Source organism: Plecotus auritus (genome assembly GCF_963455305.1).
Source record: "Plecotus auritus genome assembly, chromosome: 3".
NCBI classification, from domain to species: Eukaryota; Metazoa; Chordata; class Mammalia; order Chiroptera; family Vespertilionidae; genus Plecotus; species Plecotus auritus.
Window position 1 is genome coordinate 227,659,776 of NC_137772.1, and position 27,685 is coordinate 227,687,460.

Genomic DNA, 27,685 nt, shown 5'->3' on the forward strand with positions numbered 1-27,685 from the left:
GGGCGGAGGGGTTTCCGCCGCAGCGGCGCCACTTATGGCCTCGCTCAAAGCGGTGCTCGGGACCTCGCTCCCGGCCGCCCGCGCCTTTTTGCCGCTCTTCGGTTGCCGCCCGCTGCCCGCGCCCTGCTCCATCTCGGCCGCCGCCATGGAGCCGGCGCCCCACTGGCTGGCGGGACTGCACTTCGACAACCGAGCCCTGCGCGCGCTGCCCGTGGAGACGCCGCCGCCGGACCCCGAGGGCGCCGCGCCCGCACCTCGGCTGGTGCCCGGGGCCTGCTTCAGCCGCGTGCGGCCCGCGCCCCTGCGGCAGCCGCGCCTCGTGGCGCTGTCGGAGCCCGCGCTGGCGCTGCTGGGCCTGGGCGCGCCGCCCGCCGACGCCGCCGCCCGCGAGGCCCGCGAGGCCGAGGCCGCCCTCTTCTTCAGCGGCAACGCGCTGCTGCCGGGCGCCGAGCCCGCCGCGCACTGCTACTGCGGCCACCAGTTCGGCCAGTTCGCCGGGCAGCTGGGCGACGGCGCCGCCATGTACCTGGGCGAGGTGTGCACGGCGGCCGGCGAGCGCTGGGAGCTGCAGCTCAAGGGCGCCGGCCCCACGCCCTTCTCAAGGTGGGCGCCCCTGCAGGTGGCCACGGGGGGCGAACCCAGGGCCACGGGGCTTTCCCCTGGTTGGGGTGAGATGTCACCCCGGGACGGAGGACCCGTGGGTAGCAGTGTCCTGGAGAAAGGAACAGCTTGTGGGGAGGTCCTGAGGCCCCGACGGAGGTGCTGGGCCCGGCCTCCTGTCCTGCTGCATGCCCAGTGCCTGCCCCCTCTGGCCTTTGAGCCAGGCGGGGCGTCTGGCCCTACAGCCCTGGCAGCTGCCCATTTTCTGGTCTCACAAACCGTCCGCGGACTTTGCGTGGGGCACACTGTTCACCGCGTGCGCAGGGAGCCTGGGTGACCTGACAGGCACACACACAGCACAGGCTTCCTCTGAATGCTAGCGGGCAGCCTGCTTCCCGCACCGGCTGAGCATCTGCCTGTCCACTCACCTGCCTCCGTGCCCCGCCAGAGGGACGAGATGCCTCGGATCCGCCTTCCGAGATACAGCCCCCCAGGCACAGGCTTCTAAGCCCCGCGTGCCTGGCCCGCTCTGACCCCTCCCCTACCCCACCCCCAGGTGGGCAGGGGCGTGTCCGATCTGGGCAGCCTGAGCCAGCAGAGCGCCTTCCCACAGCTGTCTCCAAGAACTGACCAAAAAATGAGCTCATAAGCAATTATAGTGAGGTTACAAGATATAAAGTTACTATACAAAAGCCAGTTACTATATACCAGCAGTGAACAGTTGGAACTTGAAATAAAAAACTGAAAAACCTACACATGGATGTTCATGGCAGTGGGTAGGGGCTGAGGAACAGCAACCAAGGTGTCCTCCCGCAGGTGACGGATGGGAAACTGGCCCGTCCAGACAGTGGCATGTTATTCAGCACTAAAAAGAAATGAGCTGTGGGGCCACGGAGAAACCAGTGCATGTGACTAAGTGCAAGAAGCCAGTCTGAAGGGCCACTCGGTCTGACTCCAACTCGATGATGCTCTGGAAAAGGCAAACGAGACCACAGATGAGGGGATGGGGGGGTGAGGAGGTGGGGCACAGGACTTCAGGGCAGTGAAACTACTCTGTGACACTACAGTGGTGGGTGCATGTCGTCATACGTTTGTCCAAACCCACAGAACATAGGACACTGACGTAAACCCTGGACTCTGGGCGATGTGGCGTGTCAGTATAGGTTCACCCATCGGAACAAATGTCCCATCTGGTGAGGGTGTTGGTGGGGAGGCAGTGCGTGTGGGGCTGCATGAGAAATTTCTGCACCTTCCACTCAATTTTGCTATGAACCTAAAACTGTTCTGAAAAACGTCTATTGATAGAGGCTTAGTGTGAAGAAAAAGTCAAAACCATACAAGGCAATCGAGGTCGTGTCCCACTACAAATAGCGCTGTTGTGTGTGTGACGTTTTTGTAAAACGAATAAACGCAGAATTGCAGTTCCAAATGAGTGTCTGTGTGTGTGTGTGTGAGAGAGAGAGAGAGAGAGAGAGAGAGGCATGGCAGCAGGCTGGGTCCCATGTGGGGTGTCTGTGGGCCTTCACTGCCCTTCCCCTCCAGCTCCAGGCCAAGCGCTCACTCTGGCTCCAGACCTGGGACAACGTTGGGGCTTGTCACGATTTTTTATGCTGATGTTAGAGCGGCCGTGAATTGTTTCTAAATGGCTGTTGCGGACTCTGTTTCAGTCCCCGGCGCCCGCACTGAGCCTTGGTGTGGAGGGTCCCCCGCCAGCGCCACAGCGACCTCTATGTTTGATTCCAGACAGGCTGACGGCCGCAAGGTCCTGCGGTCCAGCATCCGGGAGTTCCTGTGCAGCGAGGCCATGTTCCACCTGGGGGTCCCCACCACGCGGGCCGGCGCCTGTGTCACGTCAGAGTCCACGGTCGTGCGCGACGTGTTCTACGACGGCAACCCCAAGCACGAGCCGTGCGCGGTCGTGTTGCGAATAGCCTCCACCTTCCTCAGGTAACGGCTCCCGTGGGCTGTCTGCGTGCACTTGGTTACGGGCCGTAGGAGACACGCTCGTGCAGTTCGGCTACACTGAGCGTCGGTGCCCTGGGACAGCGGAAGCTGACTGCCCGTGAAGGAGACGCTTAGACCCACGGGCAGGGTCACGGGCAGAAGGTACCAGGCGTTCTCTGGGTCAGGAGCCCCGTCCTGGGTGTGGACAGTCGTGCCTCCCGGATTCCTCGCCCGACACTGTTGCCGCCAGAAGGGATGGGGTGGCGGAGGCCATGGCAGCGAGTCCACAGGCGCCCCGGGCATCCGAGAGGGTGCAGGGCCAGGCGGAGGAGGGACTGTCCAGGCAGGTGTCCGGGAAAGGCCACGACAGAGCCGTGGACTCCCTCAGAGTCTGACAGGAGCCTGAAATCCTCCAAGAAAGTGGCCGCGTGTATGTCATGATGAATAAGGGGCTGTTACCAGCCTGACATGCCCATGTCCCTCACGCCCGCTCACTCAGCAGACTCCTCTCTGGCTCCATCTCTGATAGAGCCTGTTTGTCCATCCAGATGGCACCGTGCTGCCTGGCATCAAACCCAGTGTCGGGAGGTGGCTTTGGGGCCAAACCAGGGGGGGCCTTCCCGGGCCTCCCCACCACACCCGGCTGTGTGAGCATGGCCAGTGAGCCTGCTGTGCTTGTGTCACTGGTTGGTGTTCCGCTGTCAGCTGCCGTCCGGGGGCCAGACTGCTCTCTCCTTTTCCCAGGGATGGGGTCATGGTTAACCTGTTGAAACCCGGGCCTCCCTGCAGGTTCGGGTCCTTTGAGATCTTTAAGGCCGAGGATGAGCACACGGGCCGTGCGGGCCCCAGCGTGGGGAGAAATGACATTCGTGTACAGATGCTGGACTATGTGGTCAGCACTTTCTACCCTGAAATCCAGGCCACGCACGCCAGTGACAACGTGCAGAGGAACGCTGCCTTCTTCCGCGAGGTGGGTCCCGGAGGTGCCAGGTCTGCCTGCCCTGGGCCTTGGGGGCCCGGAGATGGGGGCCCGAGGGCTGAGGGCCCTGGGTCAGCCCTCTTTCCACCAGAAGTGGGCGCCGGCCGAGCCGGTGTTTGGGGCCCGTCCTGTGCTGGTCATTGAGCCTGCGGCGGCGGCGGCAGCACCGTCCCCCTCCCTCAGCTCACACGCTGTGGGCCGTCTCTGAGCATCTCTGTTGTGCAGCTGAGGAGGGTGCCGCCCAGTCAGTGCCTGGAGTCCTCAGCCTCCGGGGAGGGTGGACCCTGCGGGCCAGGGTCTGGACACCGGGCACTGGGGATGTCTTGTGGGGGCCCTGCTCTCCCTGTGGCCGGCATGTCCTCGAGGCTGCATGGGCTGCTGAGCAGTGGACCTGGGGCATGAACAGCAGGGCTGGCGGCTGGACAGACCATTTGAACCTCCTTCCTGGGCGGCCCGTGGGGCAGGGCAGGCCCGGCACAGGCGCCTGGACCAGGGAGGGTTTTGCCTGACGATGTAACTTCCTTGTTTCCACGTGGTCTTCCCATTGGGCCCGAGTCACAGGGATGTCAGGCTTCATGTTTTTTCTGGTAAAAGTCCAAACCAGTGAGAACATGAAAGAAGTAGATGGTGTGTTTGGGGGCTAGAGCCCTCCTCAAGTCTCCTCAGGTTCTCCCCACGGCCGCGTGATGGTCGAGATGACAGGACCCGGGCCAGGCCCCTCAGAGGAGCACAGGTGGCCCCAGGGAGGGGGGGACGGGCGGGAAGGGGGCTGGAGGGAGCAACCAGGCCCGTCCTGCCCCAGGTGACACGTCGCACGGCCCGGATGGTGGCTGAGTGGCAGTGTGTCGGCTTCTGCCACGGCGTGCTCAACACGGACAACATGAGCCTCGTGGGGCTCACCATCGACTACGGGCCCTTTGGCTTCCTGGACAGGTGGGCACGCCCCCACAGCGCCGAGTCGCTGGGCAGGGGAGGGGCCTGCAGGCCAAGCTGGTCGGTGTTCCCAGCAGTGGAGTCCCCTGGAGGGTTTCAAGCTGAGAAAAAGCACTTTAAAAGGGTGCTCCACCCTGGCATGTCCTGGCGTGGACTGAAGGGGCGAGGCTAGGAGCAGGTGGTAAGCAGTGCCGACCTGGGCAGGTGCCCGGGGGCAGCGCCGAGGACTTCTGCTTCCCTGCTCTGGAGGCGGACCCATCAGGGCTGGTGGCAGGAGAGAGTCGAGGACTCTGCAGGGTCCTCGAGCTAAGCCCGTGGGCCAGGACCCCTGGGGGATGGCGGGAGAGCAGCAGCCACCTGGGCAGCACCTTCTCCCCGTGTGGCAGGTACGACCCCGACCACGTATGCAACGCCTCGGACAGTGCCGGGCGCTACTCGTTCAGCAAGCAGCCCGAGGTGTGCAAGTGGAACCTGCAGAAGCTGGCCGAGGCCCTGGTGCCCGAGCTGCCCCTGGAGCGGGGTGAGGCCATCCTGGCCGAGGAGTATGATGCCGAGTTCCACAGGCACTACCTGTGCAAGATGCGCAGGAAGTTGGGCCTCGTGCAGGCTGAGCGGGAGGAGGACGCTGCACTGGTGGCCAAGCTCCTGGAGACCATGCACCTGACCGGTGAGTGGGGCAGGTGCGCACGCCGCTGTGGCTCGGTGAGCCTGCTGTGGTGAAATATACGTGAGGTGAGGTTAACCTTTCACCATTCCTTGGTGTGTACATTCCACTGGGGCGCAGCCACCCGCACCGTCCGTGTCCAGAACTGTCCGTCTTCCCCACTGCACTGGCCCCAGGGAACACGGACTCCACGTGACCCGCGGGCACCACCATCCTGCTCGCTGTCCCTGGGAACGTGACCCCTTCGGGCTCTCCCAGCAGCGGAATCCCACAGCCGTGTGTCACAGGCACCGGGTCCCGCACTCGGTCCTGCACTTGGCCGTGGGGCCCGGGCGTGTGGACTGGCCCAGCGCTCTGGCTGGCGGGAGGGGAAGCTTCCTGTCTGCACCACAGAGCAGGCGGGACTGCGCCTCCTCATGCCTCTATTTCCGGTTTGGGTGCTTTCACCATTTTGCGTCAGCTGAGGCGACCCCGTGGTTTTATGCCTTCATTCACATCCTGTCTTAGTCCGTGTGAGCTATAATAAATTGCCACCGACGGGGCCTCAACCCATAGCCATTTGTCTCCGTTCTGGAGGCTGGAAGGCCGAGATGGAGGTGCCAGCGCAGGGGGTTATTGGTAAGGCCGCTGCCCACTCAGAGTCCGTTGTAATTTGTGTGTTTCTAGGAACTTGCCCAATTTCACCAGAGTCATCTGACGTATTGGCATGATTCATGTGCTCTCTTAGTCTTTGGGTTCTGATTTTAGTTCTTTGTATCTTCCCTTTTTGTCAGTGTAGTTAAGTTTATCGATTTGTTGATCTTTTCAGAGAACAATTTGTTTCATTGATTTTTCTGTTTTTCTGTTTCATTTATCTCTGCTGTAATCTTTAGTTCCTTCCCTTCCGCTCACTGGTCTTGCTGTTCTTTTTCTGGTTTGTTAGGTATGATGTTAGGTGATTGAGGTCTTTTTTAATTGATATGATTGACATGACGTGTTCACTTCAGGTGTACAACACGATCTGGTATTTGTGTATATTGCAACATGATCCCAGTGACTAGGTAACATGTAGTTACAAACTGCTGTGAGGAGAGATCTGTCTTAAAGTCGGCATCCATGGCTCACTCCTGTCTTTCTGCGTGTTTTATCATTTCCCTTGTGATTTCTTTGTTGGGCCCTTGGGTCATGTTGATTTCCACATTACTTGTAATTTCCCATTTTCTTTCTGTTTGTGACTTCTAGCTTCATTCCACTGTAGCTGGCGAAGATTCCAGCCAGCCCTTCTAAATGTATTAGAACTTGTCTGGTGGCCTACCGTGGCTGCTGGGAGCGTGTGGCTCCCATGGACAGTGTGGTGGTCCAGGGGTTTACTGCCGTTCGGGTTCTGGGTCCTTGAACGTCTGTCTGGACGCCACACCCGTTGTTGGAAGTGGATGTGACTGTTTCTCCCTTCAGTTGGATGGGCTCCCACGCGGTGTGCATGTGGTCATGTGTGAGGGGCATGTACAAGTCCAAGCACGTCATACAACGCTCCTTTTTGCTTTTAGACATTTGTACTTAAACCCTATTTCATCTGACGTCAGAGCCACCAGCGTCTAGGTTATTTGCACAGGACCTATCTCCCAACCTTCCACTTTCAACTTGCTTGATTCTAAAGTGAGTCTCAGAGATGATGTAATTGGATGTTTTACTCCATCCTGCTATCTCTGCTTGTTGATTGGAGTTTAACTCATTTCTTTTTAAGTGATTCCTGAGAAAGAAGTGCTTCTGCCCTTTGCTGTTTGTTGTCTGTGTCTGAAACCATTGGCCCTCATTTTCTCCATTGCTGCTTCCGGGTTTCGTTGATTCTTTGGTAACTGAATACATTCCCTTCTTGTTTCCTTTGTGTGTGTGTTTGGAGGGTTTTTTCTTTTCCATTTTTTTATTATTTTTGTTGATTTCAGAGAGGAAGGGAGAGGGAGAGAGATAGAAACATCCATGATGAGAGAGAATCATGGATCGGCTGCCTCCTGCAGGTCCCCCACTGGGGATCGAGCCCACAGCCCAGGCCTGTGCCCTTGACCGGAATCAAACCCGGGACCTTTCAGTTCGCAGCCGACGCTCTATCCACTGAGCCACACTGGCGAGGGCTGGAGGTTTTCTTAGGGGTTATGGTGACTGTGTCCTGACAGGTCAGACTGAGGACTCACGACATCTGCCCTGCTGAGCCCTCTGCTGGGCGTTTCAGGGACTTGGAGACACTGTATGTAGCTCCTGAGGCCAGGGGCCGACCCAGTGCCTTCGCTATTGTACCCATTTTACAGATGAAGAAACTGGGCTGGGGACCTTGAGGACTTGTCTGGTCCAGAGTTGTGGCTGAGCTGGGTAGGGCTGAGGAACAGGCTGGACCTGACAACGCGGTGTGGCTCCCCCTGGGTAGGATGGACGAGTGTGGGTCAGCCTGGGAGTAGATAATACTGCAGGCGGGCAGCAGGGCCTGGCCTCCGCCTCCCCGTACCTGAGCCGCGGTATGTTCCAGGTGCCGACTTCACAAACACCTTCTACCTGCTGAGCTCCTTCCCAGTGGGGCCAGAGTCCCCGGGCCTGGCCGAGTTCCTGACTGCGCTGATGGAGCAGTGTGCCTCCCTGGAGGAGCTGCGGCTTGCCTTCCGGCCCCAGATGGACCCCCGGTGGGTGCTCAGGTCTTGCTTCCTTGGAATTTGTTTCCAGAAAGGGAGACATTTAGGACAGAGCGTGTGAGGGGCGGCTGACACAGCTGGCTGGACACCTGGGGCCCGGGCAGCTGCTCCCTCCCAGGAACGCGTGGTGACCAGAGGAAAGGACGATGCCGACACTGGATGGGGAGGCCCAGGGCCCGGGCTGGGGGATGGTGGTCTCTGCTCTCCGTGGCCCTCAGGCTTCCACTGGGCCCTGCTTTCTGCACCATCTCCCATCGGGAAGAGCACACGTCCCCGGGGTGCAGCCCACACTCAGGACCAGACATGGGAGGTACGGTTGTACATTTTAATAAACAAGCCTGTAGACTGGTCCGAGGAATTTAACGCGGCCGTGTGGGGCCTCGGGACCCAGGGCCTGTCCCTGAGACAGTCAACTTCTCGCAGCGGTCAGTGCTGGGTGGGGGCAGAGACGGTGCCCTGCCCACCCCAGGGTCCGCCTGAGCCGGTCTGTGGCATCTCCTTGGGTGCAGCTGTGTCCCATCACATGGAGGGGCTGCTGAACAAGGGTGGCCGGCTGGCAGGTGCCCACATCTAACTCATCCACTGGGGCCGGGCTCCCCTTCAGTCAGGCTGTAGTGGGGTGCAGCAGGGCAGCTGAGGCCATCCCTCGGGGACAGTCAGGTGTGCAGCAGTCCCAGGCTATGGTCCACAGCCAGGGCGGGCGCTGCAGCCTCCTGGACACACTCATGGCCGCTCCCCACCCCAGGCAGCTCTCCATGATGCTGATGCTGGCGCAGTCAAACCCGCAGCTCTTTGCGCTGATCGGCACCCGGGCCAACGTCACAAAGGAGCTGGAGCGTGTGGAGCAACAGTCGCGGCTGGAGCAGCTGAGCCCGGCCGAACTGCTGAGCAGGAACAGGGGCCACTGGGCTGACTGGCTCCAGGAGTACAGGTGAGCCCAGCCTAGCCGTGCAAGGCGGGCACAGTGCTGACTGTCGTGGCACCGTCTCTGGGAACCCAATGGAGGAGGGTGGGAGCCGCAGCTGCTGCCAAGGTGGGCTTGTGGTTCCAGGACCAGGCTGGAGAAGGACAGGGAGGGTGCCGCTGACGAGGACGCCTGGCAGGCTGAGCGCACGCGTGTCATGCACGCCAACAACCCCAAGTACATCCTGCGGAACTACATCGCGCAGAACGCCATCGAGGCTGCCGAGAACGGAGACTTCTCAGAGGCAAGGACACACCAGTCCCTCCTCTTTCCCTGGGTCCTGCAGGAGGGACTGGGCCAGGGAGGGAGGGGTCCCCAGTAACCTCCCCTTGCTCCTCTCCAGGTGCGACGGGTGCTGAAGCTGCTGGAGGCCCCGTACCACAGGGAGGGAGAGGCCGCTGAGGTCCTGGAGGCTGCTGAGCCTGAGGAGGCCGGTAGCATAGCAGAGAGACGCCGCTCCTACAGCGGCAAGCCCCCGCTCTGGGCAGCGGAGCTGTGTGTGACGTGATCCTCGTAACGGCCTTGGAGGCCGGGAGGCCCCCAAGGCAAGTGACTCTGAGTCCATGAGGCGGTGCCCAGCCAGCGAGCAGCCCCACCCCCGTCTCTCCATGACGGCAGGGACGTCCAGTCAGGACCTGACCCGTCTCTGTCTGACACTGACTCAGCAGCCCAGCACGGTCCCACAAGCAGCATGCTCCCCACGAAAAGCTGCTTCACGCAAGGACAGGTCAGCAGAGGGACCGGAGCCAGGAGGACACAGCAGCCACAACCCCCATGGCAGCCTGGGAGGCCGGCGCTGCAGGCTCCTGCTTCTCGGAACGGCCCTCAATAAACAGCAGCTCCCAAGGCCCATCTCTGTGTGGTCATTCTGCCCCAGCCCGACCCAGGGAGCCGCCCAAGAGCACCTTTACGTGGCCTGCACCCAGGCCGGAGCAGCTCAGGCGTCCTGGTAGTAACTGTTGAAGTTGATGCGCAGCAGGAAATCCTCCAGGTGGGGCTGGTAGCCTCGGTTCACCAGCTTGGTCACCACTGTGGAAGGAGCAGGGAGTAGATGGGTGGGAGGGACAGGGAGTAGATGGGTGGGAGGGACAGGGAGTAGATGGGTGGGAGGGACAGGGAGTAGATGGGTGTGGAAGGGAGAGTACATGGGTGGGAGGGACAGGGAGTAGATGGGTGGGAGGGACAGGGAGTAGATGGGTGTGGAAGGGAGAGTAGATGGGTGGGAGGGACAGGGAGTAGATGGGTGTGGAAGGAGCAGGGAGTAGATGGGTGGGAGGGACAGGGAGTAGATGGGTGTGGAAGGAGCAGGGAGTAGATGGGTGGGAGGGACAGGGAGTAGATGGGTGTGGAAGGAGCAGGGAGTAGATGGGTGGGAGGGACAGGGAGTAGATGGGTGTGGAAGGAGCAGGGAGTAGATGGGTGGGAGGGACAGGGAGTAGATGGGTGTGGAAGGGAGAGTAGATGGGTGGGAGGGACAGGGAGTAGATGGGTGGGAGGCACAGGGAGTAGATGGGTGGGGCCCTCCCTGGGCCCTGCCCTTCTGCCCCAATGCCTACCGGCAGCTCACCTGCAGTACGGGGTGGCTCACCTTTGAAAAGGAAGTGGGAGTAGTACTTGAAGGTGTTGTAGGACTGCTGCATGAGGGCAAAGTTGGGGTGCTCGGCGCCATGGGGGCCACCGGCTGGGCCCCAGGGCTGGGAGATGAGCTGGCTGCGGAACTTGAGAACCAAGCTGAAGACGCTGTGGATGATGTTCATGACAGGAGCCGCCTTCTCTGTCAGCAGGCCCCTGGGGAGCAAGGGCGATGCCGCTGGTGGGTGACCTGGCCTCAGGGCAACCCTGGCCCACGCCTCCCCTGTGCCTGGGCCTCACCTGAAGACGGCCTTGTGCAGGTACTCGGCATGGGCGCGCTGGATCTCCTCGAGGTCCTCCACCGTGGCCAGCCGGGCCCGGAACTCACACCAGGTGACGTGCAGGATCTGGTTGGCGATGTAGCCCTGGATGACCTTCACGAAGTGCTGCATCTCGTGTTTGAACAGCTGCAGCTGGCGGAACTGCACGGAGCCGGCCGCCGGGCTCACGAGAGCTGTGCAGAGGGGTGAGCAGCTGCTGCACCGCCAACACCCGAAGCTGAGGGCCCGGGCGTGGGCGTGGGCAGGCCTCACCTGTGCGCTTGAGGTGAAAACAGACGTCCTTGAGCGTCCACATCATGAGCTTCAGCTGCAGCAGGAAGGAGAAGATGCCGCCGTACCTGCTCAGGCAGCTCTCGGTGATGACGATGTTGAGGGGCCAGTCAACCTGCGGGGGGTTGACTCAGCACACCTGGGGGCCACCCCTCCCAGCCCAGCCCAGCCCAGCCCACCCACACCTCCAGCTCTGCTGACCTTGTACCTGAGCTCCAGGCAGCTCAGCACATCAGGAGCGTTGGGGACGAAGGCCTCCGGCAGGAACTTGAGGGCGAAGGAGAGGTTGGCGGCGAGTGGGGAGTCCCCATGCAAGCTGTACTGCAGCGCCTTGCGCAGCACCGCATTGAGCACCAGCGGGTTGAGGAGCTCCCCGGGCGTCTGCCCCGCGCCCAGCTGCAGGAGAGGAGGCAGGTCCCAAGGCCGTCCAGCAGCCGCTGCCGCCCCACCCCGCCCCGCCCCACCCCACCCCACTGCACTGGGCCCACCTTCTCAAAGAGCAAGTCGCTCAGGGACTGCGCGAACTCCCCGTCCTCCATCAGCAGGAAGTGCCGCAGCGCCTCGAAGTGCGCCTCTAGCTGCAGTTCCACGAAGAAGTAGTCCACCGCGGCCTTGTTCACCAGGGACACGCTGGGGAGGGGGTGGGTCAGGCAGGTGGGCGGGGCAAGTGGAGGGGGCGGGGCCAGGTGGGCGGGACGCAGGGGAGGCAGGGCTGGGCGGGCGGGGCACTCACTGGGCGGCCAGCGGTGCAGTGACAGAGTGCTTCATGAGCACAGGCAGCGGCAGCAGCTCACTCAGCTGCACCGTGGTCTCATCCATGGTCTCCTCCGTGTCCGACGGGCCCCGGCTGTCCTCGGGGAGGGAGAAGGCCCGAGGAAGCCCGTGGTGTAGGAGGCGCGCGACGGGAGGCTCTGCTGCAGGGACGGCACAGCCGATGTGGCCCCAGGGGCGCCTCTAGGTGCCCGCCCCCTCGCCCCCACAACGTGCTCACTCACACATGGCCTCGTAGCTGTCCGGGTACTGCTCCAGGTGGTACTGCTCCACCAGGCCTGCCAGGTAGGCCTGCTCCCTGCCCTGGTGCCCGGCCACTGCCCTGTCCTCCGCCCCCTCTCCCAGGCCCGGGCTGCTCGGGGTGGCTGCGCGTTCCTAAGACAACCCAGCGTCACGACCATGCCCCTTCCCTTTGCCCGAGAGAGAAGGGCAGGTGGCTCGCTGCCCATGCAAGGCCAGAGCATGCCCCCAACCCTGAGCCCCACCCTCCTCTGCCCTGACCTGGGAGCTTGAAGGCTGACTGGAAGAGCAGTCCTCGGTGTCCCCACTCCTCCCTGGGCCTGAGTGGGACAAATGGGCCGGGAGAGGGGGTCAGGGGCAAGTGCCTGCTATGGGCAGCACCTCCCAAGTCCCCAGGACAGCGACTTCTCGCCCTTCCTCCTCCCCCTCCTGGTCCAACACCACCAGTGACAGGACAGCTGTCCCACTGACCTGGCTCACAGGTGCTGTCTCCCACAGCACTGGGTCCCGCCTCAGCAGCCGGCAAGGCCTGGAGGCCACCTTCTTCCCCAGAGCCAGCCACCCGCGTGCAGGAGCCGACCACGGCCGGTTCTGCCGGCATCTGTGAACCGTGTTCCCAGGTAGGGCTCTGGTCACCCAGGCTGAGGCCTGGCTGGGACATGTGGTCGGGGGTGCTCTGAAGGGGCCTGGGTGTATCAGGCTGGGTTTCCCCTGGGGGCGCTCCCAGCATCACCTGGGACTGAGACATGTGTCCGTGGATGTTCCAGCGTGGCCGGGAGGATGCCACGTCCCACACGTTCTCCCCCACCTTGATGCTGGCATCAGACACGTGTCCGTGGACGTTCCAGCGTGGCCGGGAGGATGCCACGTCCCACACGTTCTCCCCCACCTTGATGCTGGCATCAGACACGTGTCCGTGGATGTTCCAGCGTGGCCGGGAGGATGCCACGTCCCACACGTTCTCCCCCACCTTGATGCTGGCATCAGACACGTGTCCGTGGACGTTCCAGCGTGGCCGGGAGGATGCCACGTCCCACACGTTCTCCCCCACCTTGATGCTGGCATCAGACACGTGTCCGTGGACGTTCCAACGTGGCCGGGAGGATGCCACGTCCCACACGTTCTCCCCCACCTTGATGCTGGCATCAGACACATGTCCGTGGACATTCCAGCGTGGCCGGGAGGGGACCATTCCAGAAGCATAACCCCCTGTGAGAATACCACCCTCAGACACATGCCCAAGAGGCTGCCCCGTGGCCTGGCTACTCCCCTCCTGGGGGAGGTTATTCCTGGGTGGGCATGGGGAAGGCAGAGCCACCCGCCCATCCGGGACACAGGTGTCCAGCCTAAACACATGAGTGTCCCCCCACAGCTGCAGCCCCTCACCGCCTAAGCTGCCTCCCATAGTCTGGAGGGGCCCTGGGGCCGAAGTGACCAGAGCTGGCCGCAGGACAGTTCTGAAATCGTACTCCTGTGGCCCAGAGCAGCCCGTGCCTGCTGTGGCTGACGAAGCAGAGGCGCGCAAATCTGAGCCGATGGTCTGCAGGGCCTCCTCCAAGGCAGGGGCCACCCCAGGCTCCTCAGGCTGCTCAGCACCCTGGCCCGTGGGCAGGAAATCTTGGATTCTGAGGCCTGCAGACAACAGCCCTGGCCCCTCGGCCTGCCCTGGCTGCAGGCCTGCTCCCAGCTCTGAGCCGCTGCAGGCCCCCGGGGCTGGAGGCGCGAGGGGCTGTGGCGTCAGCTCCCTTGGCCGGCTTGGGCCATCCCAGGCAGCCACGTGCTGCTCTGCACCCCCAGAACCACAGCTGCCACCTCCATCAGGGGGCCCAGGGCCCAGAGACGAGGCCTGAAACACAAGAGCATGTTGGACCCCTGGTTATCTAGCTCTATCCCCAAATTTAGTTCTGGGGACACAGGACAGGCACCCACTGTGTCCCCTGGGCAGCACAGGCCTGGGCACCCAGCTCAGAGCCCCACGCGACATCCCTGGATGCGGCCCCGGCCCCTCACCTGGGAGCATGCCCTGGGGAGCACCGCCGGCGGCTCTGGGGGCCTCCCCGCGGATGCGTCTCTCAGCATGGCCTGGAATTCAATTACAGGGCGAGGTGGCAGCTGCGCAGGGGGAGCAGACCTGACCCTCCGCCCCGAGCCACCTGGCCCGGAGCCTCAGCGCCCACCAGCCCAACTGCAGCAGCACTGAGACCACAGGCTGTGCGCTCGGCCTGTAGACAGCCCGCACAGCCCTGCCCAGCATGTCTCCGAGCAACTGACGGGAGTTACCGTCCCTTCCCCAGGGCACACAGGTCTGCATGAAGTTTCAGGGGGTCCTGGGGCCTCAAGCCCAGGGGAGAGGGGCCCATGACACACCTGAAGGTGCTCCTGATCTTCTAAGAGAAAGCGAGCCCGCGCGCTCGCGAGCCTGTGCCTCTGGATCTTCCACAGCGCCTTCTGCTCTCGACGAGCTGCCTCTGCAGACAACTTGCTATAATGGTCAACCAGCGCCTGCCTGAAGCCACATCCAGAGAGGACTGGTCACCAGTCACCCCACACTGGCCAGCTGGCTCCCCTTGGGGACAGTTCTCCACGACAGAGGCCCCGGCAGGTGGTCTGCACAGCCTGGCACCTTCCCCAGGCCCCCAGCTGGTCCCTCTGCACCCCCACAGCTCCTGCAGGGGCCTCACCAGGCTAGCTGTTCTGCCCACAGGGCAGGCGCCCGGCCAGGGACGTCTGCTGAATGAACACCAGAATGCGCCTCTGCACTGGCTGAGGCAAAGGGCCCTCTGGGGCAGCCCCCCTTCCTCAGCTGCACAGGAAGGAAGGAGAATAACTTCTACCCACATGCATACACACACACATGCATATACACAGAGACGTGTGCGTACATCACTCTGGCTTCAGGGCTCAGCTCTACAAACAGTATCTGAGGTCAGGCCACCAAGGCCATGAGCAGGAAGGGACAGCCCCTCCCACGAAGAACGCTCTTCCCCTGGGCCTGGGGGACTCAGAACCCCCTGAGGGTGGGACAAGTCTGACACAGTAAGAGACCGACTGTCGGATGCTGTGCTGGACAAATGCCCAACTCTGTCAGGCTAACAGGCTTAAAGTTAAATGAACAGGAGCTGTTTAACTTAACAGAGACGAGAGGCAGGGTCAAGCAAGCAGGGGGTGCAGATCTGCCTGGACTCCAACCCACACACCCACCAGCAGACATCCTGAGGGCTGAGGACACACGGACGTGCCCATGTCCACGTCCAGGAGCACCGAGGCCAAGTGGTGCTTGGAGTCAAGACAAGACTTGAAAGTTTTCCATATAAAAAGTAAAACCACCGGTTATCTCCAAGATCAAACCAGTCATGGGGGCCTGCCGTGCCCTCACCGAGGAGGGTCAGCCGGAGTGACGACCCCCCGCAGCCACCCTACCTCGCCTTCCTCTCCAGCTGCTCCTCCAGGGCCTGCAGCCTCCTCTCCCTGTCCCGGAGTTCCCGGGCGTAGCTGAAGTCATCATCCAGCTCCTCCTGCCTGGCTGCCCGGCGTCGCTGCAGGACACACCCACATGCAGCCTCAATGGCTAACCCCGGCCCTGCAAGCCCCCCACCCCCCCACACCCAGGACCCACAGCCTACCCACCTCCTGGTCCTTCACAAACTGCTCTTTCAGCCTCTGAAACTGCTCTCGCTTCCGGGCGTCCAAGGCCATTCGTTCAGACATCTGCCGATCTGCATGGAGACAGAAGCGCCGTCCTGAGGAGCCCAACAGGCAGCCGCCAGCATCCCAGGGTGGGACCCGGGCCGATACTCACCGCTCAGCGCACTCAGGACCCTGGACGCCGCTTCTCGGGCCTGGACGATTAACTCCTGCTTAGCAATCTCCATTCGTAATTCCTGGAAAAGACCGGCGTGAACCCAGCCCAGCTCTCTGCCCCTCCGCTGGGCTGGAGGACCTGCAACAGGCTGCTCAGACCCCGATGGACTCCCCCAGGGACAGCGCCCGCCCCCACCCGTCCTAAACAGTGACAAGACTGGCTCCAGGGCAGCTGGCAGGGTCCTGCACAGGAGCTGAGGCTGAGACGCCAGCTCTGAGTGTGTGTGCCCTGGAAGGGACCAAGGAGCTCAGGAGTGACATCCCTTCAGGGACAGAGGGCCAGCTCCCGCTCCAGCGCCCAGCCAGCTCCTGGAGAAGAGAGGACAGAATCCCTGCCCTTGGATGCCCTATCCAGACACACCCCCAGGACAGAGAACACCAGGGGCAGCACCATCTTGCACACCCCAAACCCAGCACCCCTGGGAGCGGAGGAGGGTGTGAGGGAAGCCCCCAGGGCTATGGTCCTCGAACCTTCTCCTCCTTGCTGATGGAGCTGTGGCGCGCCACCCTCTCCATCCGCCCCACGTAGATGGCACAGTCCTTCTCAATCTCCTTCAGCTCCTCAAGGGAGAAAATCACCGAGATCCGGGGCACGGGGACGTCGGACCAGCAAAGATAGTGCTGCAACAGAGGGGACCCACCGGGAGCCCAGCTGATGGGCGGCCCACACCCAGCTCTGCTTCCGTGCTGCCGGTCACCCACATGGGCAGTCCACTCCTTCACCAAGGGGACGGCACCCTCCACGGCTCCGAGGTCACACCTGGCCCCTCGTCTGCCCTGACCCTCCAGCCCCACACTGGCCCTGGTCAGCTTCCACACACTGTTCTGGTCCCTGGAAGCCCCAGGCCCACCGGGCCAGCTGCCTGCCTCTGCTCAGACAGACAGCTCCTCAAAAAGGCTGCTTGTCCATCCACACCCACCGCTGCCCCGGGCCCTGGCCATGTGGACGCTGGCACAGGCTTCTGTCTAAGCCTCTGCTCCAGACACAGCTCCCTGAACCAGCCTGTCCATCCTCCTGCAGCCGCAGCCCCTCCCCACCCGAGGGGCCGTCTGCCCCGAGGAGGCGGAGGGGAGGGCCTGCTGCCCCTCGGCCTCAGGAATGCCTTTGCTTTCCCCCTCCCATCTGTGAACATGGGCCCGGAGGCAGGAGCCCTCATGAAACTCGGGGGACCCTGAGGGAGAAGTCACCGCAGTCCCAGCTCCAACGTGCTGGCCCAGAGGTAAGGACCGACGGCCAGGTCTCGGGGGGACAGGTATGATAGGTCTGGACCTCAGCTCTGAGGCCAGAGGACGAGGCAGGGCAAGGAGAGCACGAGGGGGCGCGTGGGGCCTCCTCACTCACCCGGGGGCAGCAGAGCTTCAGCAGGTTGATGGTCTTCCCGCACACGTACACGTCGTGGGCGATGTGCTTCAGGAACGCGGGCACACAGTCCTCCGCCTCCTTGGAGAGGAGCACGTAGCCGTGGGTCCAGTAGGACTTATCTGAGCGTGGGACAGGACACACGCTGGCCTGCGTCCAGGACCACCCTGACCCCCGCACAGCACGGAGGCCCAGCCCAGCAGCCAGCCACCACCTACCTCTGAAGCCCAGGTAGTCATGGTTCACCTGGATCATGAACTCGCCATAAACGTCTCTGAAGACCCCACTGTACACCCAGTCGTAGATGAACCTGCCAGGGTGGGCGGGCCAGCAGTGAGGTGGGCGGGGCAGCCACGGGGTGGAGTGGTGTGCCCAGGGAGCCCGGTCCAAGCCCTGACGGTGCCGCTCCCTCCCCATCTAGCGTCCCTGCACTCAGCACGTGTGGGACGAGGGATTCAGGCCAAGCACCTGCTGAGACTGAGAGCGGCCCCGCCCGCCCGCCCCGGGCCCACGCCCACCGAGTGTAGGGCTCGCAGCTGGTCTTGAGCAGGGACAGCAGCACCGGGTAGTGCTCGTTGCTGCAGTTGTCCAGGGCCTCCTGGTAGAGGTAGGAGAGCAGCTTCACGCCCTGGAGACCGCAGAGGGCGGGGCTTACCGCATGCGGACAGCAGAGGGGACCCTGCCGCCCCCCAGCAGTCACACTCAGCCTCGCCCCCTTCCTGGATCCCACACGACTCACAGTGGGGAAGGGAGCCCGGGACTCTCCTCCGCAGGTGCCCACACCACAGAGCTCAGCCAGGTACCTAGACAGGCCAGGTGAGAGCAGGTACTCAGAGCCCCAGGCCGGGGGAAAGCAGGTGAGCAGAATGTGGCCCAGCCCTTCCCTCCCGTCTTCACCCTCTGGCTTTAAAACCAGCTGCCCCTCAAGGATCTCCAACCTGAGCGCCCTGCTGGGTCCCTCTACGGGCACCCCATGCATCTCCCCCTCCTCCCGCTCAGCCAGGACTCCCCTCACTGAGTGTGACCTTTCCCTGCACCTGGGCTCTGCCCTGAGCCCCTCCTGTGCTCCCACCACCTCACCCAAGCGGCCGCCCCCTCCCAGGCCCCTCGCCCTCCCCACCATGGCAGTGCACATGCAGCACAGTATCCCCACCCACCTCCCTGACTAGGCCCGTGTCCAGCCCTCGGGGCCTCCACCCTCCGCCCCTCGGCCTGGAAGGCCTCCTCTCCCACTGAACTCTCTTCTCCAGACGGCACCTGCCGGACATGGCTCGCCTGGGTTAGCTAACTGGTTCCTGAGTGCCAGGGGTCAGGTCTGTGGGGACCTGTGTGCCCTTCAGGCGGGAGCCCCTCCATGGTAGCCGAGCCCTTTCCCAGCACCATGACCCCTTCAAGCCAACACCACACGCCCAGGCCCAGCACCTGATGAATCAGGAGGGAGGGCTGTTCTCCAGACCCCACCCAGCCCCCCACCCTTGGCCGCCGTGCTGTGCTCACCTGAGCTGCCGGCCCAGCTTCTTGAAGAGAAAGCCAATGGTGAGGAGGCTCAGAGTGGGCGGGGTGGCGAGGACACACGCCCGGTAATACTGCAGGTACCTCCTCAGGCCGCTGGTGAAGGCCTATTGGACAAGGGGACTGAGAGGAGGCGGTGGGCGCACAGACACAGCCGAGCTCAGGGCTGGAAAGGGTCACTGGTGCTAGGAAAGGGCTCGGCTGCCATCCCCTAATCCTGGGCTCCATTTCCCAAGGAATGGGCACTTGTGGGTCCCACCCAGGCACCCCAGCCCAGCTGGGAGCTGGGACCGAGCCCTCTGCAGATCCTGTCCCTGCAGCCGGGACCAGCCACACCGGAAGCTGGACAGTGAGGCCGGGGGGTCCTGGGAAGGGTGGCAGGCACTGCACACAGGCTAAGGCTGAGAGGTCTCAGTGACACATGGGCACCAGCCGGCACCACAGCAGCATGGCCCCAGCTCAGCTCACGTCTTTGCAGGACCCGCCAGAACCGGCGTCCGTCCCCCACCAGCGAGGAGACAGCGGGCCTGCCCTCATGTCCCAGATGGCGGGGCAGTCTGCCTGGGTCAGTTTCCCTCTGCCCCCCACCCCCACCCCTTCGCCATGCCACCCGACCACCCCCTGCAGTGCCCAAACACGAAGGGACTCGCAGCCCAGCCCTCACTGGGCATGGTGCCCTGCCTCCTCCGCTTCCTCCCTGGCAGCTTCTTCAGTGCTCCCAGAATGCCCTGCTCAGCTGGATGCCTGTCCCTCCCATGGAGCTGCACCGCTGTCCTGGGGGGCTGTACCCAGCGCAGGGACAGCGGAAGGCTTTCAGGGAGACCTGGTCCAGCCCCAGCTCCTGGAACTCAACTCGCCAAGTAAGGGGAATCCACTGTGTCAATCGCATAAGATGCACCAGGGACCCGGTGGGGAACAGCAGCCTGTGCCCACCCACCCCGCCTGGTCCTGCCCCAGGCCCCCCACATGTGGGCCACACCCACCTCGCACTATCCCAGGCCCCCAGTGAAGTGACGATGGTGCCACCCGTTCCTGAAGGGTAACTGTCAGCTCCAGGCGTTACAGGAGACAAGGGCTCCGGGGCATGGGCAGGCCCTGGGCCCTCTCCCAGCTCCTGTGCGCAGTGCCGGGGAGGGCTGCACACCTCACAGGAGGCCAGGCCTACCTGGAACACCAGGCCCTTGCTGCAGGAGGCGTCCAGCACGGGCTGCAGAGAGAAGTGGCTCAGGCGTGCGTAGTGGGTCCCGCACTCGGCCACCTCCGAGAGGAGGCTGCTGATGCTCTCGGGGGACGTTCCTGACACCTGGATGCCCTGCTTCACCATGAAGGCCTGAGTCGGCTGGAGAGGGCAAAGAAGGGGTCACTGAGGCCAGACGTCCAAGACCCCTCCACCCAGGTACCCAACCACGGCTCTGCCCAGAGAGCCCAAGACACACGAACAGGAAGCTCCAAAGGCAACAAGCAGGTGGCCACCAAGCATACTCTAGCCCACGGTGAACACTCCTAGAAACAAGGTATCGTACTGGCCACACTGAAGGACACACGTTTACATGTCAAGCCACCTGTGGGAAGGGGGCGGAGACAGGGTGCCTCCGCACCACACGGAAAGAGCAAGCGGAGCGACCTTCTCGGAGCACAAGCTTTAGAAAAGGGCCATCGGACTGACACCAACTCCTGGGGACGGCCAGAGGAAGCATGGACAGCGCACCCAGTATCTCCCAGCACGCTCCCCCCACACTGTCTGCACCCAGAGAAGGGAGACAGCCCGAGGGCCGTTGACAGCACAACGAGGGGGCGCAGCGATGGCGTCTCGAGAGGACACGTATAGCCCAAGCGCCTGCGTCCAAAAGAACACGCCTCACATCAGTCACGGCACCGCACGCCTCAACGAACCAGCGAAGGCAGCGACCTAAACCCACAGCAGAGGAGGAAATGAATAACAAAGGCCAGGGCAGCGGTAAACAAAGCGGACGAGAACCAGTCAAAAGAATGATGAGAACGAAAGTTGTTTCTTTGAAAAGATCAGCACAGTTGACAAACGGTTAGCAGGACTAAGAAAAGACTTAAAGGAGAGAAGAGGCGAAGTGCTATAATCAGAAAGGACAGCGGGACGTACCACGGGTTCTACAGAAATAAAGAGGGTCCCAAGGAAACACCATCAACAACTGTTTGCCAACAAATCAGATAACCTGGATGAAATGGGCAAATTCCCAGGAATATACACGTTGCAAACCTGCCTCAAGAGAAAAAGGGAACTCTAACCCGGACACCTGTGCAGGGAGGCCCGTCCCGTCCTGAGCACACACCTCAGCTGCACAGCGAGGCTGCCAGGGAAACACGGGACAGACCAGGCAGCCCCATCGGCTAAGTTCCCCTTTTAGGAACCCTGGGGATTCGGCCCACCTGAGTGACCCCAGCTCTCCCTTCCTGCACCCTAATTCCCACCCTTGTTTTAAATTCACTGATAAAGAGTGAACCCACAAAACCTTAGGCACCCCTACCCTCGACCCCAATGGAGGCAGAGCCCCAGATCCCCTTCCTCCTTCTCTCTCCCCACAAGACCTCGCTGTGTGATCCCACCCTCCGAGATGTGTGAAGAGTAAATTTTGTTCTTCCAAGTTCCCTGATGGTTTCTGGCTGAGGTGTGTCCCAAAGTCCAAGGAACCACAAGGACCGTCCAGCTGCAGCACGGCCAGGTGTGGGGGGTGCAGTGGGGGCTGCCACACATCAATACCGGCCAGTGAGTGCTGCAGGCTAACCTCACTATCCAGAGGCCAAGACCAGCACACCTCCCAACACATTAAGATAAATGTTATGTGTATTTTGCTACAATATAAAGAAAAGCAACAAAAAACCTCCCCAAACAATAAAACCCCAGAACCAAATGGCTTCACTGGTGACTTCCAACAAACAACTAAAGAACTTACAGGACTGTTCTCTAACTCTTCCAAAAACTGAAGAGGGAAGAGTCCCTAATGCTCAGAGGCCAGCACTGTCCCAAATCAGTCAGATAAACGTATCGCAAGGAAGGAAACCACAGGCCAGATCCCCGTGAACACAGACAGACGCTAAGTCCTCACTCAAGTACGAACACCGAATCCCACAGCACAGTACCAGGGCGATGCTTGCCCTGGCTGGTGTGGTTCAATGGGTAGGGCGTCGGCCTGCGGACTGAAGGATCCCGGGTTCGATTCCAGTCAAGGGCACATGCCCTGGCTGCAGGCTTGATCCCCAGTAGGGGGCGTGCAGGAGGCAGCTGATCAATGATTCTCATCATTGACATTTCTATCTATCTCTCCCTCTTCCTTCCTCTCTGAAATCAATAAAAATATTTAAAAAAAGAGAGAGAGAGACGATGCGCCAGGATGAAGGAATGCAAGGACAGTTCACAGGGGAACCGATCACTGTAACACCCGGTCAGAATGGATGAGAGCAACCAGCATCTTACTCTTGTTCAGTCTGTAAAGGTCGCTAATAAATGAACAGTTTCTAGGACTGAAATGAGAATGCAGCACTGCCGTTGCCACAGAGCCGGCCCCCAGGCCCGCCGACCTGGCCCTGGGGCCATCCACTCACCACACCGGCCTCCTCCTACCCTGTGGAGTGCTCGGGCAGTGCCAGCCACCAACCCTGTGCCGGTGCAGTGACCGTGTGCCAGCACCACCTTACCTGGCAGAGGGGAAATGTGGCAGACATGACCCCAATCAAGACGTTCAGCACATCCTTCACCAGCTCGCACTCCTGCACCAACAGGGGCGGCGTGGCCTGCGGGAGGCCCCCGCCCAGTACCTGCAGCTCTCCGCGGCACAGCCTGCAGAAACTGTCGAAGGCGTCCCTTCCCGCCTCCGTGAGGTAGGGCTCTTCTCTGTGGCCAGGTGGGCTGTGGAGACAGAGCCACAGGCACCTCAACTACATGAACAAGAGGCGGGAGAAAGTGACTCAATACAACACCACGTCTAAGAAACAGCGCGGGCGTGTGTCCGACCAGCCACCAGCCTCTCGGTGAGCTCTGCGGGCTCAGCCCCGGCTGCGCTGGGTCCAGACAATCCACACTGAGTCCCAACCCCCGCACCCACTGGGCCCACACGATGGTTCTCAGGACGACCGACACTCACAACGTATGTTCATCTTAAAAACAAGCACAAGGTTACACACCCGTGCCCACAGCAGCATGTTCACAACAGCCCAAAGGTGCAAGCGGTCCGAGAGTCTGTCCATCGACTGATGCGTGGGTTAAAGAACACAATGGAATAGTACCCAGCCCGTCAAAAGGAAGGACCTTCTGGGACCTGCTACCACAGGTCCTTGATGAAGCTTATGCTCCGTGAAATAAGCCGGACAGGGAAGGACACACACTGCAGACTCCACGTAGAGGAGGCCCCTAGACCGGCAGGTTCGAGAGGCAGGTTCAGAGAGCAGGAGGTGGTGCAGGGGCTGGGGGAGGAATGGGAGGGGGTGTTTCATGGGGACAGAGTTTCAATTTGGAAGACGGGAAGTTCTGGAGATGATGGTGGTGGTGACTGCACAACAATGTGAATGTATTTAATGCCACTGAGCTGTATACTGAAAAACGGTCAGAGTGTGCAAGTTTAAGCTATGTGCCTTTCACACAAAGGATGGACAGAGCAGTCTCAGGGTTTTTTAATTTTTTTTTATGTCAGAGAGGGAGAGGGAGAGGGAGATAGAAACATCAATGAGAGAGAATCACTGATCAGCTGACTCCTGCATGCCCCCTACTGGGATCCAGTCCACAACCCGGGCATGTGCCCTGACTGGGAATCAAACTGTGATCTCCTGATTCACAGGTCAACACTCAACCATTGAGCCATGCAGGCTGGGCCAGCACAAAGCAGACACACTGGGTCTTGCGAGTGTGGCTCTGGGCTCTGGGCACCACCAAGGGCTTTGCCTCACCCATCCACATCGTTCAAAATCAGCCAAAAACATGGTACATTTAAAAATGTTCCTTTGAAAACCACCAACCTCTACTGAAAAGTATGAAAAAACTGTCTTTTAAAACCACTGGAAAAAGTAACTTCTTAGTGAACAGAGGCCAGGAACACAGGCCTTTCTGACTTTTCTTCTCGTTTGTAATGTCTGACCAGCTCTTTCTCCTCTTCCCAAAAGAGCCTGGGGTTTAGGTCTAGCAACTCAACGGGCTCCAAGCTGCTGGACATTCTAACGTCGACGGGCGTCGGACCCCAGAACATGTTCGCCTCCACATCAGGCATGGAAGGTACAAGAACAATACATCTCAGAACTCGTTCAAGTCGCGGTGTTTTAACTGACAATGCAGTTACGGGCTCTCCCATCACTCACGGCTCTCCGAGGGCAGGGGGAAGCACACGGCTCCTGCCCACTCCTGCAGGCTCGTCCCAGCACCACTGTGCCCCCCGCCCCAGGACTCAGAGCTGAGGGAGGAAAGCCCAGGCAGGAAATTAAAATCCCCAGAGGACTCGGCCCCTGACAGAAGGAAAGGGCTTCCCCAGAATGGCGGCACCTGCGGACCAACCGACTCTCAGGGAGACACAGGTGGGTCCGCCAGAGGCCCCAGGCCGGGGCAGAGCTTACAGCCCAGCTGTGCGCGGCAGCGAGCTCTGCTTCTGGTGGGAACAAGCCTCCTTAACTGCCCACGGCAGGAACCCAGGGGGCTGGGGTGTAAGTGGAAACGGGTTCCAATGACTCAGCAAGTAACCCTGCGTGCAAGGCCTCCATCCCCTCTCCGGGAGGTTTCGAGACACAAGCACGTGGCAGAATGAGAGGCCCCTGGACCCGGCTGAGTGGTGACCAAGGAAACACTGCCACCACCACAGTGACCAGCCGGAGAGCAGCGCGCCCATCCTTCTCGACGACCGACAGCAATGGGCACGGAGAAAGCTCCCTCGTCAGCACCCCAGCCCTGACCGCACCCCTGCCAGGCCGACCTCACACACCTCAGACTGGAACCCTCGTGGTTAAGGACGTGGCTCTGCTCCAGCTGGGAAACGTGACCTGCAGAGCGGCTGGCCCCGCGGGAACCTCCGTGAAGCTCAAGTCCTTGCCTCCGCCCCCAGCACGTCTCCCCCTCCCGGAACAAAGACAATAATTTTGTGCACCAGCCATGACGGAGACTCCAGGTCCCCACTCCTGTCACAGCAGCTTCTGCCAGGAGCCACCCGGCTCTCTGGGTAAAGCACACTCACGTGCCGGAGGAGGGCGGCGCCTGCGAAGGCCACGCGCACGTACCAGCCGACTTGTTCCCAGCACCTCCGCTTGCTGGCCTCGTAGGTGAGCACCGCGTCCCACGGGTCAATCTCTGGGGTCATGCCGTGCTCAGACTGGGAGTCGGGAGTCAAATTGGATGCCGACTGGAACCCTTCGTCTTCGGATGGATCCACACTCTGAGGCACCTGGAGAGCAGTCGAAGGAGAAGACACCACGTGTGCCTTTGGGTCTAAGCTTTTCCTGTGACGGGAATTCCAGGCCGCCACACGTTCACTCACACGGGAAAGACCTGACAGTGTTTCCTGATTTTTCTTTCTTTTTTTTTTAATATATTTTTATTAATTTCAGAGAGGAAGGGAGAGGGAGAGAGAGATAGAAACATCAATGATGAGAGGGAATCACTGATTGGCTGCCTCCTGCACGCCCCCCCTTGTCCCCCGCTGGGGACCAAACGGGCAACCTGGGCATGCGCCCTTGACTGGAATCGAACCCGGGACCCTTGAGTCCGCAGGCTGACGCTCTATACAATGAGCCAAACTGGCTAGGGCTCCTGTTTCTCTTGAGCACGTATGTACTACAGTGCTTCTGCCTCCATTAAATAATTTAAGAAGGTTCTAAATTTCCAGTTTCACTCAACACGTAAGCCTCAATATAACTTACAATGAAACGCAACCACTCTGGAAATTCCCATTTGGGGAAACCAGCATAAAATCATACGAGAGATGCAAAGATTTACGTGGACCAAGATGTTCAGCGTCGGGTATGTTTGCAAACGACCTAAATGTCTCGTAGTGCGGGAACGAGTGAGCAACAATAGGGCATCCCTTCTTTCGGGAACACTCATAAAACCACAAAACACACAGTCCAACGATGCATGAAAAAGCCCACGTCACAGGTGGAAAAGGCATGTAAGACTGCATGTATAGCACGAGCAAACGTTTTCTGCCACATGTGGCTACTGAGCATTTGAAATGTGGCTTATGTGCCCTGGCCGGTTTGGCTCAGTGGAGAGAGCGTCGGCCTGCAGATTCAAGGGTCCCAGGTTCGATTCCGGTCAAGGGCATGTACCTTGGTTGCGGGCACATACTCAGTAGGGCATGTGCAGGAGGCAGCTGATGGATGTTTCTCTCTCATTGATGTTTCTCACTCTCTATCCCTCTTCCTTCCTCTCTGTAAAAAAAAAAAAAAAAAAAAAAAAAAAATCAATAAAAATATATTTTAAAAAAAAAAAAGAAATGTGGCTTATGTGACTCAGGAACTGGACTTCTTATTGCACTTTAATGAACTCAAGTTTAAGGAGCACCTCTAGAGGACAGAACAAGGACTGAACAACACGCCCTGCCGGGCAAACATGAAAAGCAGCGTTTGCCTGGGCCTGCAGCGGGGCAGCGGCGTCCTTGCCCAGGTGGTGGGTAGCAGCGCCACAGCTCAGCCACCTAGTGGCCTGGACTCTGGAGCTGTCCTCCCCTTCCCGTGACAAAAGGGAGGTCAAGGAGGCATTTCCAAAGGCCCGGCCGCCGGAGGCAGGAGCTGCGCTTACCTTGATGGCCAGTCCGGAGAGGTCTGCGCTGTCGGGCACCGGGGGCAAGTCCAGCCGGACATCCATGTCGTAGGTGCGACTGTGCACGAGGGCTCCGAATAGCGAGACGCGGGTGTCTCTCTCGAACCTGTCACCACAAGGGTCCCCGTAAGAGAAGAGCCGGGCAGAGGGCAGGCCGGTGCCCGGCGTCGCCTCCATCACCTGAAGCGCTTTCTGGATCATGTCCTGACATAAATACTCCTCTCTGGAGAGCAGAGACTGCACGTCCATCTCAAACACACTCAGGTCGTAGCAGTCGTAGCCGCCGTAGGGGACGTTTCTCCCCACGTGCTTGTTGTTCAGGAAGTAGTCCCGCCGGCGGGGCAGTGCTTGCGGGGGCCCGGTGCCCGCCAGCTGAACCAGCAGGTCCAGAGCCGACCCCACCTCCCCCAGCGGGCAGCGAGGGGCCGCTTCCAGCTTCTCCACCAGCGCCTCCAGGCGGTCAGCCTCGGGCCCCAGGCCGCCCACCCTCAGGTCAAAGGACAGCATGAGGATCTTGTTTTTCACCGGGAGTCTCGAGAGGTCGGGCCGCCGCTTCGGAGGCTCCTCTTGGAAAAGGTGTGTGAAGAGAGCATTGTAGGCCACCCTCTTGAGGCTCTGCTTGGCCCTCCTGCGGCTCAGGCTGCGCTGGCCCAGGTGAGCCTTGGCAGCTGGCAGGAGGGCCTCGCACAGGTCGTCGAACAGCTGGGTGATGCTGGCCATGCCCACCCCGCCGGGCTCCCCCGGGCCTGACAGCCGCGGGGCGGGACGGGGCTGACGGGCAGGCGGCCTCCTCAGCCTCAGCCGGAGGCTCAGAACGAACTGGAACTGCAGCGGGGTCCGCGGCGGCCCTGTCTCCCGCGGCAGCCTGCGGGGCACCAGCGCGGCCCGTCAGCCCGCACCCTGTCGCTCCCACAGAACCGCGACAAGCCGACGGAGACGCGAGCGGGCGGCACACGGTGGACACGCCGGCCCCGCACGCTGCCTCGGGGCCCGAGAAGGGGCGGCCGGGAGAGGCGCCGCCCGCGGAGGGGGCGTGGGGGTCCGCGGGGTCAGGCCCGCACCGCCGTCCGCGCACCAGGCCAGACGCAGAAAAGAGCGCGCCTCTGCAACTCCCGCCGCCGCGCGTCACCGCCGCGCGACCCGCAAAACCGCCGGGGCTGGCGCGCCGGAAGTGCGTCGGGAGGGGAGACCTAGGGGGCGGGGCCCGGGCGGGCGGGGGCGGGGCCCGGGCGGGCGGGGGCGGGGCCCGGGC

General features: G+C 61.3%; 2 protein-coding genes across 5 annotated transcripts; one reads left to right on the forward strand and one right to left on the reverse strand.

Moving 5' to 3' along the window:
• On the forward strand, positions 1-9,661 carry SELENOO (selenoprotein O). Of its 3 annotated transcripts, none has more exons than XM_080660469.1 (10): positions 23-603; positions 2,344-2,547; positions 3,334-3,514; positions 4,326-4,456; positions 4,843-5,123; positions 7,618-7,768; positions 8,523-8,708; positions 8,829-8,985; positions 9,085-9,286; positions 9,407-9,661. In XM_080660469.1, the coding sequence occupies exons 1-9, from the start codon at positions 35-37 to the stop codon at positions 9,247-9,249; spliced, it is 2,025 nt and encodes a 674-aa protein (XP_080516595.1). In that variant the 5' UTR covers positions 23-34; the 3' UTR covers positions 9,250-9,286; positions 9,407-9,661. The 3 variants fall into 3 exon arrangements, with proteins under 3 accessions (XP_080516594.1, XP_080516595.1, XP_080516596.1); XM_080660470.1 differs by having other exon boundaries at positions 9,410-9,661; XM_080660468.1 differs by having other exon boundaries at positions 1-603; positions 9,085-9,661.
• On the reverse strand, positions 1,240-27,563 carry TUBGCP6 (tubulin gamma complex component 6). 2 transcript variants are annotated; one of them, XM_080660467.1, is made up of 26 exons: positions 26,413-27,563; positions 24,894-25,057; positions 22,338-22,548; positions 19,834-20,007; positions 18,654-18,775; positions 17,896-17,959; positions 17,675-17,784; positions 17,375-17,466; positions 17,139-17,278; positions 16,268-16,417; positions 15,735-15,816; positions 15,563-15,651; positions 15,356-15,471; positions 14,303-14,441; positions 13,946-14,017; positions 12,407-13,781; positions 12,197-12,255; positions 11,920-12,070; positions 11,658-11,838; positions 11,413-11,554; positions 11,126-11,320; positions 10,907-11,039; positions 10,614-10,827; positions 10,330-10,529; positions 9,647-9,770; positions 1,240-1,570 (listed from the first exon to the last, which is right to left on the reverse strand). In XM_080660467.1, exons 1-25 carry the CDS (start codon positions 27,151-27,153, stop codon positions 9,679-9,681), a joined length of 5,208 nt encoding a protein of 1,735 aa, XP_080516593.1. In that variant the 5' UTR covers positions 27,154-27,563; the 3' UTR covers positions 1,240-1,570; positions 9,647-9,678. The 2 variants fall into 2 exon arrangements, with proteins under 2 accessions (XP_080516593.1, XP_080516592.1); XM_080660466.1 differs by lacking the exon at positions 1,240-1,570 and adding an exon at positions 8,090-8,835.
• Positions 27,564-27,685: the final 122 nt, after the last annotated feature.

What these genes read in the sequence shown, in the direction of transcription:
- SELENOO (XM_080660468.1), top strand. Translation starts at nt 35, where the DNA reads ATGGCCTCGCTCAAAGCGGTGCTCGGGACCTCGCTCCCGGCCGCCCGC. An exon ending in CCCTTTGGCTTCCTGGACAG is followed by an intron (nt 4,457 to 4,842) that starts GTGGGCACGCCC and finishes CCCGTGTGGCAG; the next exon opens with GTACGACCCCGACCACGTAT. An exon ending in AGAACGGAGACTTCTCAGAG is followed by an intron (nt 8,986 to 9,084) that starts GCAAGGACACAC and finishes GCTCCTCTCCAG; the next exon opens with GTGCGACGGGTGCTGAAGCT.
- TUBGCP6 (XM_080660467.1), bottom strand. Translation starts at nt 27,153, where the DNA reads ATGGCCAGCATCACCCAGCTGTTCGACGACCTGTGCGAGGCCCTCCTG. An exon ending in TGCTGGGAACAAGTCGGCTG is followed by an intron (nt 22,549 to 24,893) that starts GTACGTGCGCGT and finishes CTGTCTCCACAG; the next exon opens with CCCACCTGGCCACAGAGAAG. An exon ending in GCAAGGGCCTGGTGTTCCAG is followed by an intron (nt 18,776 to 19,833) that starts GTAGGCCTGGCC and finishes CTTGTCCAATAG; the next exon opens with GCCTTCACCAGCGGCCTGAG.